Source organism: Phoenix dactylifera, chromosome 2 (assembly GCF_051530095.1).
Source record: "Phoenix dactylifera cultivar Ajwa chromosome 2, Ajwa_hap1_PhDact_Kaust_v1.1, whole genome shotgun sequence".
In the NCBI taxonomy this organism is placed as follows: Eukaryota; Viridiplantae; Streptophyta; class Magnoliopsida; order Arecales; family Arecaceae; genus Phoenix; species Phoenix dactylifera.
Genome location: NC_143191.1, coordinates 52,502,474 through 52,528,868, shown reverse-complemented (window position 1 = coordinate 52,528,868; position 26,395 = coordinate 52,502,474). Strand labels below are relative to the sequence as shown.

At 39.3% G+C, this 26,395-nt stretch overlaps 1 protein-coding gene across 3 annotated transcripts; it reads left to right on the top strand.

Annotated features, from left to right (window-relative positions):
* The first annotated feature begins 3,782 nt into the window (after nucleotides 1-3,782).
* Nucleotides 3,783-20,503, top strand: LOC103719722 (serine/arginine-rich splicing factor SR30-like). 3 transcript variants are annotated; one of them, XR_015975817.2, is made up of 16 exons: nucleotides 3,783-3,938; nucleotides 4,584-4,675; nucleotides 7,666-7,731; nucleotides 7,955-8,029; nucleotides 8,116-8,212; nucleotides 8,312-8,358; nucleotides 8,447-8,504; nucleotides 13,967-14,016; nucleotides 14,129-14,185; nucleotides 14,272-14,387; nucleotides 14,465-14,569; nucleotides 19,005-19,336; nucleotides 19,671-19,704; nucleotides 19,782-19,862; nucleotides 19,958-20,029; nucleotides 20,132-20,503. XR_015975817.2 is itself a non-coding variant. In XM_008809096.5 (15 exons), exons 2-14 carry the CDS (start codon nucleotides 4,589-4,591, stop codon nucleotides 19,997-19,999), a joined length of 915 nt encoding a protein of 304 aa, XP_008807318.2. In that variant the 5' UTR covers nucleotides 3,783-3,938; nucleotides 4,584-4,588; the 3' UTR covers nucleotides 20,000-20,029; nucleotides 20,132-20,503. The 3 variants fall into 3 exon arrangements, 1 of the variants encoding a protein (XP_008807318.2); XR_015975816.2 differs by having other exon boundaries at nucleotides 19,005-19,704; XM_008809096.5 differs by lacking the exon at nucleotides 19,005-19,336.
* Nucleotides 20,504-26,395: the final 5,892 nt, after the last annotated feature.

The following is a 26,395-nucleotide window of genomic DNA, read 5'->3' as shown; positions in this document are numbered from 1 at the left end:
CAGTGCCACGGCCTGTGCATGGCAGAGCCCGCGCATGCCCCGCACGCGCCATAGCCAGGGGTGTAACAATCCTCCCCCAGCGGAAGAAGTCGACGCCCTCGTCGACGGCTCCCCTCAAGGCAACCCGGATGGTGGACCTCCGCCTCACGTTGTCTCGCCTGTCCGCGGCCTTTGCCCACACCTTCGGTCCCATACCCGAAAGTGGGGTCAAGCCCGCGGCCTTGGACCCTTCTCCCGGTCCCATACCCGGAAGATCGTCCAAGTCCACCGTCAAGGACTCCTCATGGCCGGCCCCTCCGCTCTGCTGCGCGACACACGCGCAGCCTGCCCGCTCGCACGCCCTGGACGCACGTTGGGCCTGGCCAGCCTGCTGGTCGACGGGCTTGCACCACGCCCGGCAGCCCCCTGCGCGCCTCAGCCTGCTGCTGTGGCCAAGAACCCGTGCGCGCGCCCCACGCACCGTCCCCGGTCTGGCCTGGGCGCGCCGTACGCGCACCTGCGCACGGCCTGGCTGCACAGTGGCCTGGGCACTGCCTTGGCCGCCTGCCAAGGGCTGCACCCAGGTTTTGCCCTGCCTTGGCCACCCGCCAAGGCTTGTGGTGCCGCCGCCCTGCCATCAAGGCTGGTGTGCGCCTCCTGCGCACTGTGCCATGAGCTGCCGCCAAGAATCCTCCAAGAACCGCTCCCGACGCGGCTCTGATACCAACTGTCACACCCTTGAAAAGGCCTGGCCACGGCCAAGTGCTCGGCACGCCTCCTGCGCGCCCGTGGCCATCATGCGTGCGTACACCCGCGCACGCCCCGGCGCCTGGCCCGGCTGTGCTCCTCCTTCGCACAGCCCGTGCACAGGCCAGCGCCGGCCTTTGGCCACTCGCGTGTGCTCCGCCGCACACTTCCTCGCTCTGCCCGGCCGTGCGCCCAGTGCCACGGCCTGCGCATGGCAGAGCCCGTGCACGCCCCGCGCGCGCCATAGCCAGGGGTGTAACACCTGGGGTTCCCCCTGTTCCGGCAACTCCTCAGACAGTGTTTTTCACCTGGGAGCCCCCACCCCCGAGCTTCCTCAAGGTCAATTTCGATGGGTCGGTGCTGGATGGCGGTACGTGGGGCGGTGCAGGCTTTGTCATACGGGGCCCGCACTCTAGGGTAGTGGCCGCCGGTGGCTGCCAGTTGTTTGACACATCGGTTCCGGGAGTAGAGCTGCGAGCAGCCTGGGCGGATCTTCGACATGCGCGGGTGGTGCGGAAAGCCAGCTCGATTATTCTGGAGGGCGACTCGGCCACGATCCTCGGGTGGATTCAGAGGGGGTTGAGGGGTGAGAGCACAGACCACCCCTTGATCCACGACATAGTGATGATGATGAGAGATGGAGGGGCCATCCAGGCCAAGCATGTATTTAAGAAGGCCAATGAGGGCGGCCGATTGGGTGGCTGCCTACGCGGCCCACCACTCAGAGTACTCCTTTTGGTCGGGGGAAGGGGAGCTGCCATTGACACTCCGCGAGTTGTTGTATTTTAACCTTATTGGGTGTATTCATACACGCACTGTATGAAGCACCCGCTTTAAGCAAAAAAAAAAAAAAAAAGATAAAAAAAAGAAGCAAATGTTGGATTAGAGTATTATACTATTATTACTATCTGGTAATAAAATAGAGATAATAAATGGAATAGAAGGAGAGGCAACCGTTATTGTTGGTTTTTATGCAAGCAATATTGTTAGCAACTCTCTGTCATTGTTAGGTAGAATTATATCAGTTTTTTTCTTGCAGCAAATAATTGGAAAAAAGTTAATAGTAAAAATACATTACCAAGCTGTGCTTGGTGAGAGTTTTGTAGGAGTGTTTTCCGAAAAAGTTCTGCATGAGTTTGTTTTCGAGAGTCGAAATTACGGCTTTTTCTCAAATTTGGGATGAAGATTTAGCACTGGAACTTTGATATAAATTTTTCGGTTGAGTTCTACCTTCCTGAAAGATGTTGGTTACTTTGAAATTGTAAATATTATTATTGAAGTTTTGTGAAACAAATATATTTGGAAAGTGTAGGTGCCATTGAGTATCTTTCCAATAATAGATAGAAGAGCAAATTTGTTGAATTTTGCGTCCATTGCAAGATTAAGTATTTGAACACTAACTAACTGCCGAGCCAACTTTTCAAATATGAAAAATTTTGTAAATGCCAGTTTCATCTTCAAGTTGCATTTAATTTACATCTTCCAACGTTGAAAATATAACAAATACTATTATTTAATAAAAATGACTTTATTTGTTTTCAGTAAATCAAATGATATAATAAAAATAAATCATGATTTTATGATGGCACTAAAGATTGATCATTACCACATTAATTGTACTAATAAGTGTCGCTAAAAATCTTTACCACGGATCTGCAATTGTAACATGATCTGTACCACCAGCCATAGAACGTGTCAATCGATCTTAGATTCGCTTTATATATAAATTTTACCCTCCAAAAGGATAGAAATAAAATAATTTAAAAAATTTGTATAAATACATGATTGAGCATACTTAATTTTCATATTATACTTGAGAGTTATGCGGATCTAATTCTAGTAATTCTTTGATTGTTTTTCAGCTGGCAAACACTTCTTGCCATGGGTTAACAAAGTTTTTTATGTCAGTCCTATAAACATAATTGGAGGAATTGTTATTTTGATCTTGTAAATGAATTTATGAGCATATTTAGACCGTAATGTATAATAACTGATATGTATCAGATATAGGATCATAAAGTTCAGTGTCATTATTTGCTTTAGTACACTTCAATTTTCGAGATTTGTACATTTATGTAATATTTTGACCCAGAAGATGCTGATAAGCAAGGTTTTTCTATATATATAAAATAAGAAGAATGCTTTAGTGAGGATAATTTCAAGTTCACAATAAAACATATCATGGAAAAAAAAAATACTTCTATATGTTCTTACAATCAAGCCCGTCAACAATCTTCTTCCTCTTCAGAAAAAAAAAACCCTCGAATGCATGAAAAAGCATCAACTTATATAATTGGAACAATCTTCCTCCTTTTATCAATGTTTTTTCTCCATTTACTCTTTGCTGCAGTCCGTAAGCATAAGGTTTTCTCATGATAACATACTGCCTTATGGTTGAACATCTATGTGAATAACTTTTATATTTAATATCATTTCTAAAACCATCTTCACCAAATAGAAATAAAATTAAATACTACATAATCATAAAGCCAGGATATAAGCCACTAATACATTTCAATCATTCTATTTTGTGTTCCATAACAAGATTACATTGACGATCTACCCAATACAAATAACCGACAATCAAGCATGCTATTTTATGACATAAATGAGTTTTCAAAGAAGGGAAATAAAAAACTAACATTTTCACAAAAATAAAATTTCTTTATTTTATTAAGAGTATATTATATATATTTTAAAAATAAATGCTCAATCAAATATAAGTTTTTCTAAAATATACTATTTTTATGATTAATTAAATATATATATAATATTTTTTTTAGCAATCATATATTTAGATAGAAAAATATTTGAGTCAAGAAAAATCCTTCCGGCAGCCAACGTGATACGTGGGTATGCTTGGCAGGATCGCTACCATCCAAGCCTGAATAAGAAAGATTTCCGGGCAACCTGCGACAAATTTAGTGAGTATTCTTTAATATAAGCTCCCGTCCAAATCAAACGGTCGGAATGGAAGTGATGCACATCTCCAGGCTGATCGACGATCAGGATAACTCCATAGGCGGCGCCACGCGTCCGCGCTCGGGAAAAGGGTCCACCGCCACAAGACCACCTCCTATAAACCAGACGCTCGCTCACCTTCGACCTCCGCGCTCGATCCCTGGCAGGCCTTCCGCTCTCTCCTTCGTCTCCGACGCCGACGTGAGCTTTTACCCTAAGCCCCTTCGATCACTTCAGACCGAAGCCCTAGGGTACCGTTTCCTTTTTCTCTATAATCTTTCTCCGTTTCCGGCAGAGATTGGCTTCCTTTTTTGATCTTCCTGGGTTTTGCGCTCGATTTTTAGGGTGCCTTAGGCTTCGATTTTTTTACGTGGTTTTGTGATGTTCAGTCCTTATTTTGACTCTCTTTCCCTATCTTCTTGGGGTTTTCCCGTAAATATTCGTTTTATTCTTTGTTTTTTTTCCTGATTTTAGGGTAGGGTTTTAGACTAATGCTTGGTAGGTTCTTGTTTTTTCGAATACAATGTAAAGATGAGATTTGATTTGAGGATTTTCGTCTTGGCGTTCTTGATGTGTTATTTTTCCTTCTGTGTTTGCTGTCTTTATTATGCTTCCAATTTAAACGCTTTCTCAAGATCTTCTCAGGTTTTACGAGCAAAGAACCTAATATTCTGTCATTTATGTTCTCTATTTTCGAGTAATTTGTTCTTTCATGGGCATCTAGGGTTTTAGAGTATGAGTTTTGCATGCTACGATGACATGCTGTTATCTTGACGAATCCTATGTTGAGATGAGTAGATAACCTGAGGTTTTCTTGTCAAGATATCCTTTGAGTTTTCTGTATTGTTTCCTCCTATCTTTGTTTTCTTATTTTCTTTTAATTTTTCTGGTTGCAGGAAATATGAGCAGACGAGCCAGCCGAACCATCTATGTGGGAAACCTGCCAGGAGATATTCGAGAGAGAGAGGTTGAGGATCTGTTTTACAAGGTCTGAGATTTTCACTGCTCATGGTTACTTGTTCTGTAAAATCTGATAACGTTATGAGATCCATAAATTAGGTTTGCAAGGCTGAGAATAGGTTTTCTGAAGAGGGATCTATGTTATTCACACCATTTTTCTCACTGCTCTCCATAGAGTTATCTGATAGACCCTGTAAGGTGCAATTAGAGATGAATTAGGAGAATTTGATAAATAATGTCTTTAAATTAGGCAATTTGTTCTGTAAAATATAATGATTTCATGAGATTCATTTGTTGGGTTTGACTAGTTGAAATTATCTTTTTTGAAAATGATCTATGTTATCCATGCCGTTTTTCTCATTCACTTTCCATGGATTTATGTGATAAACCATTTTTGGGATCTGATACATTTGCATTCTGTTTGAATGCTGGGAATCTTTGAAAAAAGGAGGCAATTTAAAGTCCAGGTCTTGGAAAACCAGTTATCTTTACACACTGTTATAATATTTAGGATTTCTCATGAAAATACATTCATAAACATAGATTAAGAATGTCAATTAATGCCACTAAATGAGTAGCATAAGTTTGAAATTTTTATTTTAGTCTGAAATCACCTTATTAACCTCCACTTCAGACAGGATCAAGATTTTTAAGATTAACCTGATGCTACCTTCACTACCGAAAATTCATTTCGATATTGCATCAGTGCTTGATCTTTGATGCTTGGGACTTAAGACTTTTGGATACCTAGGCACCACACAATAATATTCTGGGTCACTTGGACTGTGTGATGTCATGATTTCCTCATCAAGAAGTGTCAGCACTTTGCCATGGCCTTTTGGATTGTTCTGCTAAAATGTATTTCAAAGCGTCCAAACCCCCCGTATCTGTACCCTTATCAATGCATTATAGGACAGTGAAGAGACGCCAGTAAACCCATATATAATTAGCTTTGAGATGTAAATTGCATTCTTAAAAAGTAGCTATTGGGTAATGATTTTTGTGCATTATTATATGCCATTACCAAGTTAAGATGATTACATTTATACCAGACACATTATGTATCGAGTTTGCAATTTACTGTAATTCCTGCAAGGATTATGTCTGTGGTTATATGTGATAAAGGCAATTCTGCTAAAGTTGATTACAATTTTGTCAAAAAGAAAGTTTGGGTAAGATCATCAAGGTTTGACAGGGTTTCAAATTATTGTTTTCATTGATGTCTTGGAAAGTACAATATAAGTTATTGATGCATACACATGTGCACATGTTTATTGTGTGATAACTTGATGAATGATAATTATTTAAGTTAAAAAATATCCAGAGTATTTTACATCTAAAATTACGTGATGAAGTTTTATCTCTCTCTCTCTCTCTCAAAAAAGGAGAGAGAAAAGTTGAATGCATGGAAAGTTGTATAAACACCTAGAGCTTGTATTTTTGGTGAAACATCTCTAGTTATATAACTACTGCTGCAAGAGAAAATCTCAGTTGAGAATAAATTTCAAAACAACGAGCTATTAGACATGAGATAGTATGTTAATCTAAATCCTCTGGTTCACCTCAAATTCAATGTGATCCCATGTGAGTTTTCCTTAAAAAAATGGATAGAGTTTGGATGGAATAATCGGATGAAAAGTAGAGCTGTAAAATTGGGGAGTAAAGTTCTATCACAAGGATGAATTACATCTAGTGTGAAAATGGTCCAATTTTTATTCAAAGCTTCAACATTCTCCAAATGAAAATATTTCTTGAGGGTGTCTAGGAACCAGCATGGAGAAAGACATCGAACTTGATTTTTGGTCCTTTTAAATTTTAAAAGCCTCCTTGCTCTTTGTTAAACTTAAAACAACCATTGATGCAGAGTCTTCTTATGCCATGCCAGATTGACCACTTCGATGGGAAAATAAACAAAATAACAGAGGACATAATCAATTACTTTATTAGTCCCCAGAATCATATAGTTTTAGAACTTCTTGAAGTTCGAGTATTTTATGATCTGTGTGGGTAAGACCTTAGTTTGTGCTGTTATTTTTTTTTTGTTAAATTCTTAAAATCAAAGATTAGTTGCATGCATTTCTTCCACCTTTTGTTCTTATGTGAATATAGTAGTAATTGGTGGTTAAAATCTAATTATAAGTCACATATAGTAGTGAATATGCAATTTAATGAATAAGAAAATGCTTGAAAGGGTGACTGCTTGAGTAGATTGATGGGCGATTCCTTCTTGCCTTTTTGAAGGAACCATTTGGTGCCTAAAGACAAGCCTTTTCTAGGAAGGTCTTAGTACTGGGAAGAGTTGAAGCGACTTAAGAGATAAGACTCCAAAAGAAGTAACTGTTATGGACAGGACCATAGCCTACCACAACCTTTTATTCATTGTGACATGTTCTCAGATTTGCTTCTCATTGTCCAATCTGTTCTTCATTATGCCTGGGTCTCTATCATCTCCACAAAAGGATTACTGGCTGTTGTGTTTCTTTTCCCATATCCATTGAGTGCACTTATCAAAGGTGTGAGTAGCTTTGAGCTGGGGAGCTGGGAATGTGTGGTCTTCCATCACTCAAAGATGAGATTCTTATGTTGCCAGAAGTAAAATGAGACAAAGTCGGATGCCACATGAAGCTAGACTCAGAAGCTTTCACGTTATATTCATATATTTGCACCGACCTTTTATCTAATTATTAAATAAATTAGAAATGATTGAATGTATTAAGTATTTACTTGCTCTGATAAATGATGTCATTATTCAGGAGTGCTAACATAGATCCTCAGATTAGAGTCTCGATGAACTTCGATTTTCTTAGGTTTAAGTGTACATAGCTTTGAAAATCTCTTTGCAGAATCTGTTGGTGACTTGTTATTGCCATTAATGAAGGGATTTAAAAAGCTGACCTAACAATCAAAGATGTTCATTTAGAAATGGATACCAAAGTAAATAGGTGAATAATTTCTTTTAACTGTTATTTCATTATGGTTTCAGATTTGTTGATTATTTGATATGCTCTGTTGTTGCAGTATGGACCCATTGTTGATATTGATCTGAAGAATCCTCCAAGGCCTCCGGGTTATGCATTCATTGAGGTAATGCTATCTCATTTTGAAATACATTGTTGAAATGTGCAATGTTAAGAATATGGGCATGTTGTGTTGTGTAATTGCAGCCTTTTCTGTTCGCACATCCAGATAACAAAAAATAATTGGGCTGTTGTCAGAATGATGTATTTACTATGTATAAGTTGGTTTTTGTCATGGGAACTTAGTATGTTTCAAGGCTTATACTACATGACGCTTTCATTTCTTGCAGTTTGAAGATGCTCGTGATGCTGAACATGCTATTCGTGGTCGTGATGGTTACAATTTTGATGGTCACAGATTACGGGTATCATATTTGGCAAATACTGATATGTTATTAACAGACTTTTCTGTGGCTAAGATTTCCTTCACCTTGTTTCGTTTTTAATGCAGGTGGAATTTCCACACGGTGGAAGAGGCTATTCTTCTTCTGTGGACCGTTACAGCAGTTATAGTCGTGGCGGAGTCTCGAGGCGGTCCACATACTGTGGTATGTGGTTAAATATGTAGTGTTATTTGCTCCTTTTTTGGCATTTCTTGGATGATACATGCATTTTTTAAACTTTCTAAAATATATATAACCATGCAGTGCTGGTTACTGGTTTACCTTCTTCTGCCTCATGGCAAGACCTGAAGGTAGATTTCAAATGGCATGTGCAATTTCACCTTATTTTTCATTTCTCATCTTGAATATGCTTACTTTAAGTTTTTACCCATTGACTAGGACCACATGCGTCGTGCTGGTGATGTCTGTTTCTCCGAAGTGTTTCGTGATGGTGGAGGTAAGCTGCTGATTCTCCTTTACTTTTGCCCTGGGTCTGTTTCTTATTCTAATTGTTACATGCTACATTTGTTAGGGTGATGTTTTCTGAATTGGCATAGTATTAGGTTCTCTGACTGCATATGATGCTTGCTATTTACATTTGAATACTGATACATGCATGCAGTCATCTTTCACTAAATATAGATATACTATAAAATTATTGGCTTCCTTTCTTCTTGATATATGATAGCTGACACCAGAGTGGGATGACTTATGATCTAGGGAATGTGGTCTAATTTCCAGGCAGGACAGTCAGCTCACATTGTGATCATAATATTATATTTTTCGATATTTTGTTTCTAAAGGAAGTTAGTGAAATGTGTGATATTTTTTAAGGACTTGCCTTGTAGCATTATTGGATTCTTGTTTACAACCTGGAACATTTAATAAAATCCAGAAAAATTCACTTTGCAGTCTTGATAATCATTTGATTAGTTTTTAAGGTATGAAATTAATTAACATGAGAGTAACTGATAAAACTCAAATGAACTTTTATGTTCCTATGGATTTTTTTATCATTTCTTCTGAATTTTACTCAAATTTGGTGCTTGCTAGTTTTGCATCTTTATATTTCTGCCAGCTACTTTTTCAGAAAAAAATATCAAGCCATATGAGTGCAGTCTTGCAATACTTGACTTTTTCCCTTGTCTATAGCTGGAAGGCATTTTCATGTATGCGAGTAGCTTACTAGCTTAAATATGCAAACTTTAACATTGAAATTAATCCTCTGGAATTCAATGTTTCTTGTTGGATGGTTGCGTGAAGTTACTGGATTTAGAACACAATGAACCTCATATATTAGCTTGCTGGTTAATATTATGTTACAAATTAATGATGTTACATCTGTCAACATTTTTTTTTTTGGCTTGTTTAGATGACTTGAATGAATGTCATCAGACAGTGGTTTTTATCAGTATGTCTGCATAGTGACCATAATCATACTGACTACCTTTTAGTGATCCTATATTTCCCATTTCATGAAGATGATTGATCTATCTGGCTGATTTGGCCTTTTTAACTGTTGGTACTTATATAGGTCGGTTTGAGCAAATACAAACTAATCAGAGATATCATTTGAGTGCCTCATTTGAGTCATGAGATATATTTTTGGCTTGCTATATTGACATCTACATCAGCATGTAAAGTTTTTCTATCATTTTAACATCCTAATAAGAAGAGAGAAGAGGGGGGGAGATGATATGAGGGAGAGGAGAACAGATGAAGGAAGGTCTTTAAACAAGGAAAGAAATAAATATATAGATAATGTGCATGCAGAAAATACCAATGCTATACTAATTGTTGCCTGATATCTTGATGAGCTCAATTTGCTAGTCCATAAGTATCTCAAAGTAATCACTGCAATAAGGTTGTGTACATTCCATGCAATTTTATTTATTTTGTTTTGCTGTCTTTACTAATATTTGTTTGATTTTATAAATTGCATTTATGTTATCAACTGATTTACAGTATATTGATTGGTGTTGGCATTGTCTACCAGTCATGACTAGACTTCAGACTTGTCTTAGAAGCCTATTTGCTTACAGTAAGACTTTATGCAGTGCGCCTTAGCCACCTGAATCTGGATGAGGTCAATGTTTTTTTTAGTCGTAGATGGGTACTTTATCAATAATGGTCGGTGCAGTACAGTTATCCTTGTACCAATACATGGTAAGCTGTTGGAGTCGATACAAACACCTATTCCATCTGTTGGAGTGGGGGCATACTAAGTCCCACATACTATACTAGGTTGGCATTGTGTGCAATTTACTGGGTACTTTGGCACTTAAAAACCTGAATATGGTGTAGTGGAGAACTATAATTTTTTTTTTTTGGTTGAGGATGATGAGAGACATCCTAATAAATAATTTAAATATTCTATAAAAGCTAACAATTATGCTTTTTCTTGAGAGGAGGCGCAAAATCCCCATATTTGGTTGGAACTTGAACCAGGTTTCTTGTATCAGCACAAGATATTTCACTAACCTGTCCAGTTGGCACCATCTTTTACATATATATGTTACATGCATATATAAATATATGTTATATCTATATATATTTATATATAGACATGTTATATACGTTTATGCATTATAATATAAATATTTATATTTTGTGTATATATACATAGTGTGTGTGCATCTAGTGTGTCTATATTTCACTAACTTGCCCAGTTGACACTGTCTTTTACATATATATGATCTACACATATATAAATATATGTTACATATAAAATATATTTATATATAGATATATGTGACATATATGTATATATATACATTTATGTGTTATAATATAATATTTATATTATGCGTATATACATAGCATGTGTATCTACGTATACATATATATACATATATCTGTGGTATCTCTCTCTCTCTCTCTCTCTCTCTCTATCTATCTATCTATCAATCTATCTAACTATATGTTATTCATGTATCCATATATGTTCATTTATAGGGATGGATTAGGCTTCTCCGAAGAGGAGAGGGTGTGTACACCTTTCAGGTTGAAAATCAATAATCAAGAATTTAAATCGAAGATCCACTCCATTGATCATTATCTATACTCATAGAAATGCCTAGAAACCAAAAATCACGTGTTCTGACAGCCTCTAACCTATGCATCAAGTGGGTGCAAAAATGTATGGTTAAAATGATATTAGACGATGTGTTGCTATGATCGAAACATCAAACTCTAATATTTTTTAATATATACATGTTTTAGCATATGAATAAGGTGGATTCTCAATATAAATGCTGTATCTTGTTTTTCAGCATGCTATGACAACGAAAACCATCAATTTTGTGTCTGCTTAATATGTAGGTTAGGGACCGCAAAACACATGATTTTTTGTTTCTAGGCATTTTAGTCATATAGATCACGCTCAATGGTGCAGACTTTTGATTTGTTTGCTTGATTACTGATATTGGACCTCAGTGGATTAGATACGCTCTCCTCTTAAGAGGAGACTTACCCCATAGAGATATTTGATATGTGAATGAAAGAAGTCAAAAAAACTGAATGCTGTATTCATAATTGAAAGAAGTCTGATTTTAATGTACTAGTCAAAGTGGATGTTGCATTCATAACTGAATGTTGCATTCAGACTATATGTGCTTTGAAGTTTCACGTTAAATTTGGAAACTGAAACCTAAAGGCTATGTCTAGATGTTGGTCAAGTGGTGGGTACTAGGAAGTTATCTATTTTTTTGGGTAAATAGGAAATTATCTGTTTAACCAGCCAACAACACCCAACAATACTCAAAAAATGGTAGTCAAAGGCTCAAAAGGGTACTTAACCAGGGTAACTTTATCCTATAAACAATAGGGGCGTCAACCAAACAGTGAATAACTTTATTTGCTAGTTAGTGGGTGAATACATATGGTTAAATCTACTACGGGGTGATTCGCCATTTGGCATCCATACACAGCCTAAATGATTTGTTTTTGACCCAATGAGTTTGAGGCTAATTTCAATGAAGACTAAGATGTGGGGCTCACTCAATATATTTCTTAGCTACCTATGCTAGCCTTTTTTCTCATTTTATCATTCATTTTGTTTTATTCTCTTTGCAGCAATACCTTCCTCACAAAAAATAAAGGAGAACAAAGTTTCTGGTGTAGGCTTACCTATTTTAAGACTTGAACATCAGGGGCATTTTTATTGTCTTTTGTTAGATTGTCATTAAGCAATAAAATGATATATTATATATTTAACATCACATATATATGTTTGTGTGTGTGTGTGTGTGTGTATTTAAAATTCTAACTGTCGTAATATGAAACTAGTGAAGCAATACATCTAAAGGTTCGGAAGAATGAATTTCCTTCGAAAGGTCATGTAATTTCTTCTCTGGACTTAGTTTATTTTCCATTTTTTAAAATTCAGTTGAGGATAATTTACTGTTATGTAGTTGCAAATGAAGATTATCAAAACTAAATGTGCAACCATTGGAACTGTAAAAATTTGAATTCATTTGGCCAGCTGAAACCAAAACTGATTTTCATACCTTGGTTATTTTATATATCCTTCAGTACAAATCTTAAAGAATTCCCTTAATACATCTATTATTAAACCATGACTTGCAAGAGAGAGAAGGAAAGAATCTAAGCTTATTTTTGTGTCCAAATAGAAAGAAATTATTGGCACTTCTAGTTTTTGAGATTTCCTTTATTTCTATTCAACAATTAGTGTCATGCATTGTTTTCCATCTTTTACTATTAAGTGACTTATTTATATTTTTTTTTATTGTTTCGCTGCAATATGATCATTGCTTGTTGCAATGGTAAATGGCTTGGGCTTACAAGCACAATTGCATGGGTTCTAATCCCAAGGCAACAATATTGTGCAAGAAAAATGTCAAAGATTAGGTTTGTTCTTGGCTTGCCCCTCGTAGTAGGGATGTGCACGAGTTAGGTCGGGTCGGTTTGGAGCTAAACCCGAAACTAACAGATTTAAACTGTTCTCCTAAAACTGAAATCGAACCCGAACCAACCATCTGAAATTGACCCAAAAAATTCGGTTCTGTTTAGTTTATTGGGTTGATATTCACTGGGCTGGGCTAAGTCTAAACATAAATTTTTTTTATATAGGGTGGTTATGCAACGGACTGGACTAAATGGGCTGGGCTTAGTCTAAACATAAAAATTCTAAAAAATAAAAATTGATATATATATATATATATATATATATATATATATATATATATATATATATATATATATATATATATAGACACATATGGGTCGGGTCAAGTCAGATCGGTTTAAATTGGTTTTTTAAAAACTCAAACTGAAACTGAGCTGAATTTTGTAGGTTCAAGACTTTAAAACTGAAACCAAACTGAATTTTAAAAAGAAATGATATAAACTAAACCGAAGAGACCGGTTCGGGTTGGGTTCGCGGTTCGGCTGGTTTTTACACACCCCTACCTTGCAGGACCTTAGATTATTGGAATCATAAATGTGTAATGGCCCTTTTTTCTGCTTCAATATGTATTAGTGTACTATGTGGCACAGAGTAAGCCATAGCCTCATCAAGATGTGGATTCTGTTTGGCAATTAATTAAGGATTCCTTATGTTCTTGAATAATGAAAATTCAAATTGAGTTGCAAAATTAAAATTTGAGTTTTAACTACACGTGCAAACTTTGCTATGATTTGAGTTCTGTGGACATAAATGTGCTTGTCTTATGCTAATCTGTCTGGATTCAAATTTAAATTTATTGATTCTTTAATTGTAAATCAAATTGATATGCTGCTATAGACCAAATGACCGAAGAATCCTTACTATCCCTTTCCCCTTTCCCTTCTCCTCTCTTATTTTACCTGCTGTAAGGGAAACGACTGAGGTCTTTACCTTCGGAACTAACAATTGTGTTGAAATGAATATATAGTAATTGCTCCAATGTGTGTTTGCAGGCACTACAGGCATTGTAGACTATACAAACTATGATGATATGAAATATGCAGTATGTTTCTAATCAGTTATATCTTGAAAATTTCATTTAAATTTATATTGTTTGTTAGGTAACATATGAACCTGAACATCTAAAATTTTGTTTGTCTTTAACCTCCATGCAGATCAGGAAACTTGATGACTCTGAATTCCGGAATGCATTTTCTCGGGCATATATAAGGGTATCACACATACACATACCTTTTGTAGCCCTTTTTCCTTCTCATCAGATGGCCTTTTCTCATGCAATACTGTTCTGGTGATATAGGTCAGGGAATATGATCGGAGGCGAAGCCTATCTAGGAGCCGCAGCCGTTCCTACTCCAGAAGCAGAAGCCCTAGCTGGAGTCGCAATTATAGCCAAAGCTGGAGCCACAGCCGAAGGTATGGTGCAGATTTTCTTGTCATAGATACTGTTTGTAAATGGACAATCCTTAAGTTCGAGTGAATTTATTGTGCAGCAAGACTTCGAGAGGAAGGTCAGCATATCGCTCGTTTTCTAGATCTCAATCAAGATCTGTTTCATCTCGCTCTGATTCGGGATCGAGGGGGCGCTCTCTGTCAGGGTATGCCTTTGTTTAGTCCGTACTATCTATTCATGCCTCTGTGGATGTGGGTTTGAGACATTTTAAAAAATTGGTTAGTGAAGCACGGAATCTCTAAATTCTGGATCGGCCATCCCTTTCTCTATGCTTGTTATTTTACCTTGTAGATATGCAAATTTATCTATTTTGTCTTGATTGCTATTTTAGGCTTTCCTTGATTACAAACAATGAGTTTTCAGACCTTATAGTTTATCTTCTTTTTTTTTTCATCTTAAATGTTATTTCATTCTTTCCTTAATGATAAACAGTGAGTTATCAGAAGTTATGGTCCAAAATGTTGGTGTACTGCTATTCTCATGTCTCTGTTATCTTGTTTCTAAGCATTGTTCAGAGTGCATTTCGGGAGAACAATTAAAATATTTGTTGGGATGAAAGCTCGGTGCAAGAACATTGAAGGTGGCTATTAGAAGGAATATTTATGGCAAGTAAGGGTTCATAATGCTGAGCCCAAATGGTTGGAGGAGTCCTCAATGGTTATTGTTATGCGTTGATCAAGTTTGCAATGCTTTAAGCTAGTTAGTTAGCCAATCATAGGATAACTTTAAAAGTATTTATTGTGCAGATGGAGAACCTTAAGTTATTACCTTGATTCTGATTCATGTCCTGCACGTGTGATTTGTGAAGGATGAGGAGTTCTACATTACTTCTTCCCTAGAACTTACATTTGACTTAGATATTAGGTTTTGTGTTAACTGTATAGGAGTTACATGCTTCATTCCTTTGGGAAAGGATGATAACTTTCTTCAGAACAGAACCTGCAGAAAGGTAATGGATAAGCACTTGTCAAAGCTTGATCGAGTGTTTTGTTCTTACAATATCAAATGGTTGCCCCAATTTTGAACCTTTGACACTTTCATATAATTTATGTCTTATGAAATCTTCGCAGCAGAACATAATTTTACAGTAGTCCTTCCCTTTTATTTTTCCATGCCTTGCTAAGAAGGAGCTTAGTCACTGGCTAGAACCTAACAAAGCTAGATTTTCCTTCTTCTTGTTTAAATAAGTTTAGTGAGATGACTGTCTTTTCTATTGAATGCGACATTTTCAGTGAGATGTGAGGATGCTCTGGAGGTTGTTCTTTTATGGGCTGACAGAAGATGAGATGGCATAAGATAGTTGATAGCCCTGTTGTATTGTGTGTAACTCTGAAGTATTTTGAATGAACCTCAAGTTGATAATAAATTGTATATTATGCTTGGAAAGGATTCATTAAATAAATATTGGATAGTTCTGACTTCGTAGAATTTTTGAATCTCCTCTTCAATGGTTTGCCAAGATAAGTACAAAGCTACAGTTCACTGAGTTAAGTTTTGAGGAACAATGTTGGTGTCATTTTTTTCAGCAATTCATAATGCTGATATCTTACAATATAAAATGGAGTGGTAGGTTATTTATTTATTTTAGTATGCTGTAAAGGGGAATAATAAGAACCCCTTGAAATGTACTTATGATTTGTCCACATCAACCCAAGACGGACAAATATCAAGCTATCTCTTGCAAGGAGAGTTTATAGGGATATTGTATTAGCACTTGGCTTCTGTTTCTATTATTAGTTCGGGAAATGCTACTTGCTTAGCCTATTATTACCTTTTCTTGACCAAACAATATTTTGAAACATTCATTTTGCAACTCTGGTTATGGAGGGGAAAGAAGATGAGACCAAATTACTGTTCCAAGTGCTATCAATGCCTTTGTTTGGAGGGGGAAGAAGATAAATTGATGCACAAGACACAGATGAAGACATGGGATCATGATGTGGGGTAGTAAAAAATGTGATGTGAAAGGTGTTGTTGATTTTGATGCTAGAATACATGGAGATGGGCAACTCAATTTGACTGATGAGAGCATATGATAAACGTTCCACATTTTTGAAGGATGTTCTTCAGTTTGTTCTTTAGATGCAGCCTGTTTGGAGGTGGCTTTGGCATCCTATCTTCCCTGTTTGTTGAGGCCTGGTTTGGCTGAACCTGATCGAATGTATTTTGAGGGATTGTTGTGGTTGGGGTCGGTAGAGTAAGCGAACAACTAGCAAGATTAATTGTTGGTATTTTTCTAATGCAATTATTTATGTATGGGGTTGTATAGATGTTATATACATCAGGATGCCTATTCTTATTTAAGAGGGGTAGAGTAAGCGAACAACTAGCAAGATTAATTGTTGGTATTTTTCTAATGCAATTATTTATGTATGGGGTTGTATAGATGTTATATACATCAGGATGCCTATTCTTATTTAAGAGGGGAGCATGTGGATGGTTAGAAAAAAATACCCTACGAATAGTGTTGTAAACCTTAGATGAACCAAGTTGACACTAATCAAGTCAAGCTGGCGAAAGGCCTGCTTGAGCGCCTTTGGATTAATCCGGAGTTCAAGTTGGTTGGCACTGTTCAGCCTCTGAATATGGAGAGAGATGTCCTTCTGCAGCCACCGTAGCTCTCTACCAACTTTGCCCACACCTTTGGCCATGCTACTGCTGCTATTGCTTGCTGCTTTTGTATCCCTTTTGCTGGTAGCTTCCTTCTACCTTCCAATACGTTGTGCCTTTGGAGAGGGAAAAGAAGGTTTCTTTCTAGCCCTAGAAAGAGGAATTGAGAAGGACAATCAGGGAAAATGAGTAAGACTGACTGGCTACTGTTAGTTTATGTCAACATTGATGCAGGCTAGACCTTATAATCTTGGGCAATATTAGTGGGATCTGACCCAAATTATCAGTTCCACACTTCATAATGTGACTGAACTCGTTAATTTGGCTGGATACTGCTCTAGGGGCTTGCTTTTCTGCACTTGGACGATGACCGTGTTGTTGATTCAAAATGACTTGAGACATTTACCTCTTGAGGCTTTCATGCATGTAGAGCTGCACACTCTACATGATGCCACCCACTCTCTACTTAATACATCAAACAACAGATGGTGGAAATAACCTCCGAATTTCATGTATCTTATTTGCAAGGATAGCTAGTCGAAAAATGACATATTGCCTAGTTTTTGGGATTTTCTTTTTGATGTTGGTCCAAGTAGTAGTTTAGCAGTTGTTCGCTTTGGCACATCAGCTGGTAATCATATTGAGATATCAAGACAAATGAATGATGATATACTTGTGAATTTGGATTGTTATACGTCAAAAGTCCGCACTACTTGTCATGTCTCTGTCCAATGTTGTAAAGGCCGCTCTGTGTGCTTGTTTATGTGCTTGATTATGTGCAATATTGAAGTGCTCAGGGGCTTGCTCTGTGGCAAGGAAGCCCCTGAGCACCTCAATAGTCCCCAGGCGAGGTGAGTTTGCCAAGACGATGCCTAGCAAGCCCCCCCAGACAAAGTGAGGAGGTTGGCAAGCGCCTCTCCAATATCTAAGAAATTCAGTTATTTACTTTTTGATATATGTTTTAGAAACATCAACCATGTTTGGGAAAGTGGTATTTGCTATCATATTTGAATTTTGAAGTTATTAAAGGCTGTCTAGTGGTTTATTTTTGCCAACTTTAATTATTTGAAAAGATGATATGGGAAGTGACATTTAGATGTGATTTTTAAAAGATGCGAAACACGATATCTAATGTACAAGACAGTTTAATTTTTGATATTGAAACTTGATGCTTGAATTATTTTCAGATACATATAATATTTATTTCTAATACATTTTTTGAACTTTTTTGAATTAGTGCCTTGTTTTTATGAGGCAAGTGCCTTTTTGTTGCCCAATACCTTGGGTGATATATGTTTTCTCTAGTCTTATTGGCACCTTTTGCTTTCGACCACGTTGGCTCTATGTTACTCAAATGATGCATGAAAATTTTGGTTTGCTTCATTGAGCAGTGCTATTAAGGATATGGATGATTTTTGCATAACCCACATGCAGCCACTATTTGTGTCTCATTTATCAATAAATATGAAAGGGTTTTGGTAGCTTGATCCCTGATTTTCTACACTTTTCTTGCCTTCTTTCCTTATTTTCTTCAAATGTATAATGCCGTAACATTTTGCATTGAAATTATGCATGAATTGTCATTGATACTTTGGTGTACAGGGTCAACTATTTCAATATTTTTTTGGTGGAATGTATTTTTGATGGTTATTTATGAGTATCATGTAACTGTTGTGCGCCCCCATGCTTCAAATTTTACAGGAAAATATAATTCTCGCAACTATTTTAGGCAAGATTCTAGCTTTGCACTCATGAATTGTTTGCGTCTAATTTTTTCTAAATTTCTTGCTTTTAGACTTATGCACATCCTCTGTTCTCTCTGCGTTTTCACTCTGCATTCTTAACTATATGTTTCTGGTTGAGTTTGCACCCCCCACCCCCCACCCCCGGGTTAGAGTGTCTATCCATGATAAAGAACATTCCAAGCTTCCTAATTACCGTTTTTGAAAGCTCCCTTGTTTGTTTTCTAGATACGGGCTTATGCGGCGATCTGGGGATTGCATAGTAGGGACTTGATGGGATACTGCAAGTGCCTAGTCTTTTGGTGATGTATGCTGTTCCATAAATTGAGAAAAGTCTTGGAAACCTGACTTTTTTTAATACCACATGTTATATGGCATTTGGCTAGTACCCATTGGAGTTGAGTGGGACTGAATGGATGGGTTGCAATTTAGTGCTGGATTACTCAGAACTAAGTGGAAATGGGACTTGCCAAACAGTGGTAGAAAGATTCATCATTTCTTCTCCAAGTTCACCTCACTTGTAGGAGTTGCGCTCAGGAGCCTGGATATGGATTTTGGTGGTACGGATAGAAAAGTATTTCTTCACTTCTTGTATGTTATAGTAGATTCTTTTATTCTCCATAGGTTTTTGCTGCCTGGTAGCTGGCAGTTATAGTCTTCCTTGATTACGGCTGCTGTCTTCGACATCCATCCAGTGTAGTTTCTCCATTTACAATGATTTGAAGAATGAAGAGAATGGTCTATTTTCCTGTGCTGCTAAAGTTATTTGAGTATCTCTTCTGTCAATATGGTACTGTGACGTGGAAGAGGTGTTGAGGCTTTTGGATCAAGTTGAAAAAGCAACTTAATGGATATTGTGGATTTTGAATTCAGTTGTTTCTGGAACTTTTGCAGATCACAATCAAGATCCAGATCACCAATTGCTTCAGTAAGTTTTATCCTACATTAGCATTCCATTGTTTCCTCCTCTTCCTCCTTGTTGATCCACTGGAATGTAATGTGCAGCCCCCGCGGGACAAACGAGTGAGCAAAAGGCCAAGGAGGCAGAGCCCGAGCTGGAGCTTATCGCGTTCTATATCTCCTGCTGTATGAGCCTACTCACCTGCTCATTTGTTCCTTGGTCATATACAACATTGTGATCTTGATTTGTTTTGTTTTGTTTTGTTTTTTTCGGGGAGCAGATGTCTGATCGTAGCTGGTCTGTTGATTCTCGAGACCTTTAAGGAGGAAAAGTAACTGCCTGAGCTGAATAGGTGCAAAAATTTACAGAATACTCGAAATACTCATAAGACATTTGGTTATTGCTGTTAGAAATGATCTTAAATGTTGTAAATTATTTGTGGAGTTGATTGCAGGACATGATGCTGTTTGTGTGCTAAAAATGCTTCTTTTCTGTTTACCGGTTGATACTCAAAATACTCAAGACATTTGGTTATTGCTGTTAGAAATGATCTTAAATGTTGTAAACTATTTGTGCAGTTGATTGCAGGACATGATGCTGTTTGTGTGCTAAAAATGCATATTTTCTGTTTATCTGTTTATCGGTTGATACTCAAAATACTCAAGACATTTGGTTATTGCTGTTAGAAATGATCTTAAATGTTGTAAACTATTTGTAGAGTTGATTGCAGGACATGATGCTGTTTGTGCGCCAAAAATACATCTTTTCTGTTTACCGGTTGATACTCTGAAATACTCAAAAGACATTTGGTTATTGCTGTTAGAAATGATCTTAAATGTTGTAAACTATTTGTAGAGTTGAATTGCAGGACATGATGCTGTTTGTGTGCTAAAAATGCATCTTTTCTGTTTACCGGTTGATATTCCGGGTATTGATGCTGTAGTTGGTAGGATCTTATCATCCTTATACATTGCAGTAAGTTTACTCTTGAAGCTGCCTTTTATTAATTAGTAAGGTGGGTAACTAATGCATATTGTTTGACATGCTTGCAACTTAGAATCCACGTGTATAATCCTGAAGTTTGTGTAAATGAGGTTTGAATTCAGGAAAAGGAAATTTGACTTCCTTTACAAATTGCGCGAGACTCCGAGGGGCGCGGAACCTCAGACTGCCTTTGGCGTATGGATGGCCGGCAACTTCCTGAGGCGCGATGGCATTGGTCTGCCGTAAGCTTTGCCTAAAATCTCGAAGCCAATCCAGATTTTTTAGGTTCTCCAATCCCCATGGATGGGGAGAGAGAGAATATCAGGAGATTTTGGCATGAACTTCAAGATTCTACCTTTACTAGAAGATTTCTGGTTTGAGTAGAATTCAAAACCCTCTACAAGATGCTCCCTCAAACAGCTGACTGATTCGGTTGGTGTCTAACCTTTCTCCCTTCGGGAAGAGAAGATCATAAACCCAAAGGCCGTCCATGGCTTTGTCATTGTTCATAGTCGATATGAGGCTCATCGAGAGTGAGTCCACCTAAGGGTTCTTCCTTACCGATCAGTCACTTGGAGTTAGCGAAGGCAGTGGGCACATATATGCAGATCTCTTGTCAAAGATAAGAACACCTCTGGCTACTCTGAAATGCCCCATCAATTTGTGCCGGGCCGTATCGGGTTGTCATCACCTGACTCTAAAAACACTGTAGCTCGAACAAATTTTACTGCATGTCGAGCAATCACACCTCTTACCTCACTAGAGGACTCTCTACCTTTAGACTTTTCTCGCAGGTTAGTTGACAGGTTGTTTTCCAAGCTAGCAGATGCATATCGTGACTGCCACTATAGGATCCTCAGAGAAAATTTCGAAGAAGCCGCTCAATTCTTATCGGCATAGTCTTTGGAACTTTAGTGTTGGATATGAGGTATGCAGACATGGAGTTCAGGATTGACCTGATCGGTGTCAATCTGCTTATCATGGATAACGAGGCCGCCTCTCTAACCCTCCGACCGCTTTTGGATATGCTGTAACAAGCTGAAGCATTTTGTCACCCGTAGCCTTCTCCCTGTGTTGGGGGCGCCCAAGTAGCTCCAAGGTCCATCGTGCTTCTTTATGCCAAGAAACCCTCTGATCTTCTGCCTCACCCACAACTCCATCTTCGGACTAACACAATAGTAGACTTGTGAATATTCACTCTATATCTTGATGCCTCATAGTAGTCCTCCAATACCCCTCTGAGGGCCAATGCATCCATCGTTCTCGTCCTGACCAGGAGGAGGCACTCGTTTGCAAAAAGAAGGTGAGAGATCGGTTGGGCATTGGGGTTGGAACATAAGCGTCCAACTCCTGCACCCGACAAGCAGTTCGCAGGGCGCGAGAAAGCACATCAGCATAGATAATGAATAAATAAGGAGACAAAGAACAACCCTGGTAAAGCTCGATAGTGGAACGAAAGAAAGGTGACAACGTCCTATTGACCTGGATGGAGGACGGCTCCTCCATACAGCCTAGAACTCAGGCAATTTAGGTCTCATGGAAGCCAAAACTCTCTAATGCACGCGTGAGGAATGACGCGTTCGCAAAAATGCTTTCGCGAAACTAATCTCCCAAGTATAGGAGAATCGTACAAGTAGTAAATTCTCGGGAGTCCGAGGTCGAATCCTCGTGGAACGAAATATATATGAGATTATTTAGTATAATTTTAGATTAATTAATTCAATAAATTTGTGGATTAAGATGATGTTTTTGCAAGCATAAAATAAATCAGTAAATAGAGAATTGAAGTTTGGATAGATTAAGATGGTGTAGGGATCTAGAATCTCTTTTGATAATATCAAATTCATGTGATAAATTCTATGATTTTTTGTTTTTTTTAAAATTATAAGCAGATAAAATTTAATTATGGAGTATGTTCTTGATAACACGAATTCTCTTTCTAAGTATTCAACGTACCTTATAACGTCAACGATGAATCAAATAATCGAGGAAGACATGTATCAATAAGCATAAATCATAAAAGAATTTTCAACATATAAAAATCATGGCATAATCAAAAAGATAAATCGTATAAAGCAAAGGAGTAGAATTTACATCATGAACTCGGTACATCAAAGGATCTTCCTTCATGCATCACCTAGGACTTTAGCCGATCATCTTCCTCTCTCTTTCTCACTTTTTTTTTTTTCCCGGTAGAAGAAATTACCAAAAAAGAGAGCTCCTCTCGAATGAGAGCAATAGGCTGTTCGGCACCCTATTTCCATTCGACTCGACAGCCCTGGTTGTTTCTCGACTCTATCCCCTCCAACTTTATCTAACAAATTTCCTAACAAATCACAGGATGACGTGGACGCTGGGAAGATTAAGCGGAGGATGCACACGGTGAACTTGGACTCTCTCGATCGCCAATGGATGCTTGGATGCGGAATGTGGACCCGAACTGCTGGATTGCCGGAAGATGGTAGTTGAAGCTGAAATGCAACGGACTCTGGAGGACGTTGGGAGGACTCTCGGAGGAAACTGACGGCTGCTAAATCACTGACGGCTGCTAAATCAATGGGAGAAAAGCTCGGAAGCTAATCCACACGCGGAAGGCGCTTGATCTGATCCACGGATGGGGGGGGGGGGGGGGGGGGGGGGGGGGGGGGGGGCGCTGCAACTCAGATGCTCTGTTTTGGGAAGAAACAGGGGAAGAGGTGGACACGGCTGGGAGATGTTGGTGGCGGACGATTCGCAGACGATTGGGATGCAGTGATGGCTGGGAAGAAGCTGGGTTGGATGCGGAAGAGAAGCTGATCCGGACACCTATGGAGCTAGGTGACTGGCAGGCTGGGAAGCGGAAGAAGAGTCATGGACTCTGTTCTGCAGCTGGGAAGATGCATTCTTTTTGGATGAATTTATATAAAATAATGATAAAAATTATAATAAATGCTAAGGATAAAATATTTAATCATGCAAATGTTAACACATATTATTTATCATTATTTTGCTAGTATTAGGCTAAGTTAATTGGTAGTTAGATCGCACTTTTGTGCTCTCATCAAGAAAGCATCAGCAGACCCTATCGTAGGCCCTTTTCATATCTAGCTTCACCGCCATATAGCACTGCTGCCTTGGGGCCCGCTGTAGGTCCCATATCATTTTCTGGGCAATCAGGACATTGTCGGTGATGCTCTGCCCTCTCACAAAAGCCTTAAGCCTTTGCTCCTGATAGATGAGACTGTATAGCAAGGGCTTCATCCTGTCCACTAGAATCTTGATCACCACCTTGTAAAGGGTAGTGCAAAGACTGATGGGCTTATAGTGGCTGGGCTCCGCCTCATCTAGGTGCTTCGGGATCCGGGTGACGAAGGTTGTCATCCAGTCGCCAGCCATTAATGCCAATTAAAAAACAACTAAACTGCCTCCACCACTACCCTCTCAATAATGCACCAGTACCTCCTCAAAAAGAAGAGGGGAAAACCGTCCGACCCTAGGGTTTTGTCCTCCGCCCGAGCCCAAACAGCCTTTCACACCTTCAACTCCGACATAGCTCTAATTAAGGCTGCATTCTCTGCTGCCCCAACTTCGAAATCCAGCCGCAGAAGATAGGCAGTCACATTTGAGTCATTGTCCTCTGTCAACCTAGACCTGAACAAGTCAACCATAACTCGTCTGATCGTGCTCTCCTCCACCTGATGGAATCGGACGTCGAGCTTTGGGTCGTCTGTTAGACGAACCTTGGCCACTTCCGACATGTGGACCTCTAGGCCGGCCGCACCCCAACCGACCACTGCCATCTGCATCGCTTGCCAAGTCTCCCAGGTCCGACAATGGATCAAAGCCTGACCCGACTCGGCCACCACCTAGTGTCGATCCGAAATCGGAGCCTAAGTCACCACCCTCGCCTGTCGACTGGTCCTTGGGTGGGGAACGACGTCGAGCCACCTTCATCGATTTCTGCCAATCGTCTGAGTTCGGCGACAAGCTAAGGGAGCTCAGGCGGATGGGCGGAGACTGTAGCCTCAAAGAAGACGACTCAGGCATAAACTTAGTTGTCTTCCTCGGTTGCGGCGGACCCTTCGTAGCTCGTGGCGGTCGGATCCGCATGGATGCTAACCACGGGCCGAAGATCAGTCGTCGGGTCTCCTCGCCTGAGCTGGAGTCCGGCTTCCATAGGTCATTGCCGATCTCCACCACCATAGGTATCTGCTCCAGCCCCTCCAACGCTGTGTCGGAAGCCTGCAGGACGCCTCCGCATGCCCTATCCACCCGCAACGGTAGCAGAAATCAGGCATGTTTTCGTAGACGAAGGGCTACCAGAGCATTCTCGCCTTCCCTCTAATTTGGATGCCGGGAAGCAACGACACGGTGGTGTCGATGGCCACCTTCACCATGGCAAATCTCATGACTTTCTGCTGGTCCGTGATCCTGTCAACGATGAGCGGTTGACCCACCACCGTCACGATTCGAAGGATCATCTTGCTAGACCAATACTGCACTGGGAGCCGAGACAAGTGGATCTAGACCACCGTCTTTTCATGGCGTCCAGTCCCGGCATGGAATTAGGAGCACACGACTCCATGACCGGCAATTGGCCCGCCACCACCCATGGCCCGCCGGTCAAAACTCGTCTCGGTCAGCCGTCGATTTAAAGCAGAGGACAAGGAAGCCGTTGGCGAGGAAAATTGCTTTCTCCTCGGCCTTCGTCTTCCCCAAGAGGGCAACATCCCAGGCCACCCACTTCTCCGGCACTCGGCATCCCAAGTTGTAGACCACCACCGCCCGATCCTCCCACTCTCTTTGCAAAGCCTTGATCGGCTCCTCTGGTTGCTCGAGGATTGCCAAGAAGATACACCAGAGCTTCTCCACCTCTGCCTCCAAAATGGGGTGCGTGACCCAGCCGTCAGGCCTCGCCCTACCACTCATCTCCTCCCCCCTCATCGGTGGATCCCGGCTCCCACCTGCTGCAGCGCTGCCCACCGTCTTGCTCGCCTTGGCCTTCTATGCCATCGCCAATCACGCACGATTCTCAAAGCTTTCGTCGAAGCAAACTAGTTGTTTTCTATTCTCCTTTTGTTAGTGCTCTTAATTGCTGATATTATTTCACCCTCGTTGAACAAATGCATTTGTCCACTACTGTTTGGGTGGTATTCAGTTGGTTAATCAAAAAAATTCAAGTTATCTACTATTGAACCAGTAACCAAATGCAGTTTAAGATATTTTCCATTTTTTTTTAAAGGTCAGAATGGTTCTTAAATATTGACGAATGTGGCATTTAATTCCATCACACTTTGTATGCTTATCAAAGACTTTTTGATTGTAGAAAAACTTTATAAAGGATGATTTAGTCATTAAAAAGTTCAGTTACAAAGCAATAGTATGACAAAAGTTGCAAAAGTCCTTGTTGCAACAGTAGAGATAACCTCTGATCTGAGATTTTTTATTGTTTACCAATAAATTCACAAGTTGAGCATCAACTTTGTAGGGTTGACATAAGAGAGCTAATCGGTCTTCTGTAGAACATAAAATTTTGATATCATGTATAGAGAACAAGTTGGATGCTGGACAATTCTATTCTACATGGTCAGGTGCAACCTAAGTAATTATATATAGTGTTTCAATAACCCAACCTAAGCAATCAAGTTTCCATCAGCTATAGTATTGACCTGCTCGGTTATCAGAAGTGTGGCTTGCCGGATTTTCACCAAGTCTTTGCAATGAATACCAAACCGAAGTGGTTCTTTTTATGAGT